The 1,650-nt window shown below is 69.6% G+C and overlaps 1 protein-coding gene across 1 annotated transcript in view; it reads left to right on the top strand.

Moving 5' to 3' along the window:
* Nucleotides 1-1,650, top strand: part of LOC108510198 (tudor and KH domain-containing protein-like) — a gene marked incomplete at both ends in the record, with an annotated part of 15,727 nt that overhangs the window by 10,709 nt on the left and 3,368 nt on the right. Inside the window, 3 exons of the mRNA XM_017839880.1 lie at nucleotides 64-227; nucleotides 1,213-1,356; nucleotides 1,458-1,522. Of these exons, the coding sequence (XP_017695369.1) occupies nucleotides 64-227; nucleotides 1,213-1,356; nucleotides 1,458-1,522 (373 nt within the window). The remainder of the gene's footprint in view (nucleotides 1-63; nucleotides 228-1,212; nucleotides 1,357-1,457; nucleotides 1,523-1,650) is intronic.

The following is a 1,650-nucleotide window of genomic DNA, read 5'->3' on the forward strand; positions in this document are numbered from 1 at the left end:
CCCCGGGCTGTCCCTGGCTGCCCCCGTGCCCCAGCCCGGGCCGATCCCGTGCCGTTCCCGCAGTTCCCAGCCCGGAGCTGAGCTTCCCCGCGGAGGAGCCGCTGGAGGTGTTCGTGTCGGCGGCCGAGAGCCCCGGGCACTTCTGGGTGCAGCTGCTGGGCAGCCGCTCCCTGCAGCTGGACAAGCTCACCCGCGAGATGGGGCACTACTACGGCGGCACCCACCCCGTGAGACCCCCGGGACACCCTGGGGACCCCCCAGATCCCCTCTGTGTCCCCCCTTTGTCACAGTGATGTCACCCACCCCGTGAGACCCCTGGGGACCCCCCAGATCCCCTCTGGGTCCCTTCTGGGTCCCTTCTGTGTCCCCTCTGTGTCCCCCCCTTGTCACAGTGATGTCACCCACCCCGTGAGAGCCCTGGGGACCCCCCAGATCCCCTCTGTGTCCCCCCCTTGTCACAGCGATGTCACCCACCCCGTGAGACCCCCGGGACACCCTGGGGACCCTCTGTGTCCCCTCTGTGTCCCCCCCTTGTCACAGCGATGTCACCCACCCCATGAGACCCCCGGGACACCCTGGGGACCCCCCAGATCCCCTCTGTGTCCCCCCCTTGTCACAGTGATGTCACCCACCCCGTGAGACCCCCGGGCGGCCCTGGGGACCCTCTGGGTCCCCTCTGTGTCCCCTCTGGGTCCCTTCTGTGTCGTCTGTGTCCCCCCCTTTGTCACAGCGATGTCACCCACACCGTGAGACCCCCGGGGGCCCTGGGGACCCTCTGGGTCCCTTCTGTGTCCCCTCTGTGTCCTGTCTGTGACCCTTCTGTGTCCCCTCTGGGTCCTGTCTGTGACCCTTCTGTGTCCCCTCTGTGTCCCCCCCTTGTCATAGCGATGTCACCCACCCCGTGAGACCCCCGGGGGCCCTGGGGACCCTCTGTGACCCCTCTGTGTCCCCCCCTTGTCACAGTGATGTCACCAACCCCATGAGACCCCCGGGACACCCTGGGGACCCCCCAGATCCCCTCTGGGTCCCCTCTGGGTCCCCCCCTTGTCACAGCGATGTCACCCACCCCGTGAGACCCCCGGGGGGCCCTGGGGACCCTCTGTGTCCCCTCCCTGTCCCCAGTGCCCCCCCCTCCCCCCGTCGGTGTGTCCCAGGGACATCGTGGCCACCCCCTGTCCCCTCCCTGTCCCCTGACTGTCCGTCTGTCCCCAGTGCCCCCCTGTGTCCGTCCGTCCCGGTGACATCGTGGCGGCCCCGTACCCCGGGGACGGGCAGTGGTACCTCCCCTCACTGTCCCCCTGTCCCCTGTCCCCTGGCTGTCCCCTCACTGTCCGTCTGTCCCCAGTGCCCCCCTGTGTCCGTCCGTCCCGGTGACATCGTGGCTGCCCCGTACCCCGGGGACGGGCAGTGGTACCTCCCCTCACTGTCCCCCTGTCCCCCCGTCCCTCTGTCCCCAGTGCCCCCCTGTATCCGTCCGTCCCGGTGACATCGTGGCTGCCCCGTACCCCGGGGACGGGCAGTGGTACCTCCCCTCACTGTCCCCCTGTCCCCTCACTGTCCGTCTGTCCCCAGTGCCCCCCTGTATCCGTCCGTCCCGGTGACATCGTGGCTGCCCCGTACCCCGGGGACGGGCAGTGGTACCTCCCCTCA

This window comes from Lepidothrix coronata, unplaced genomic scaffold, assembly GCF_001604755.1.
Source record: "Lepidothrix coronata isolate B3197 unplaced genomic scaffold, Lepidothrix_coronata-1.0 Scaffold529, whole genome shotgun sequence".
In the NCBI taxonomy this organism is placed as follows: Eukaryota; Metazoa; Chordata; class Aves; order Passeriformes; family Pipridae; genus Lepidothrix; species Lepidothrix coronata.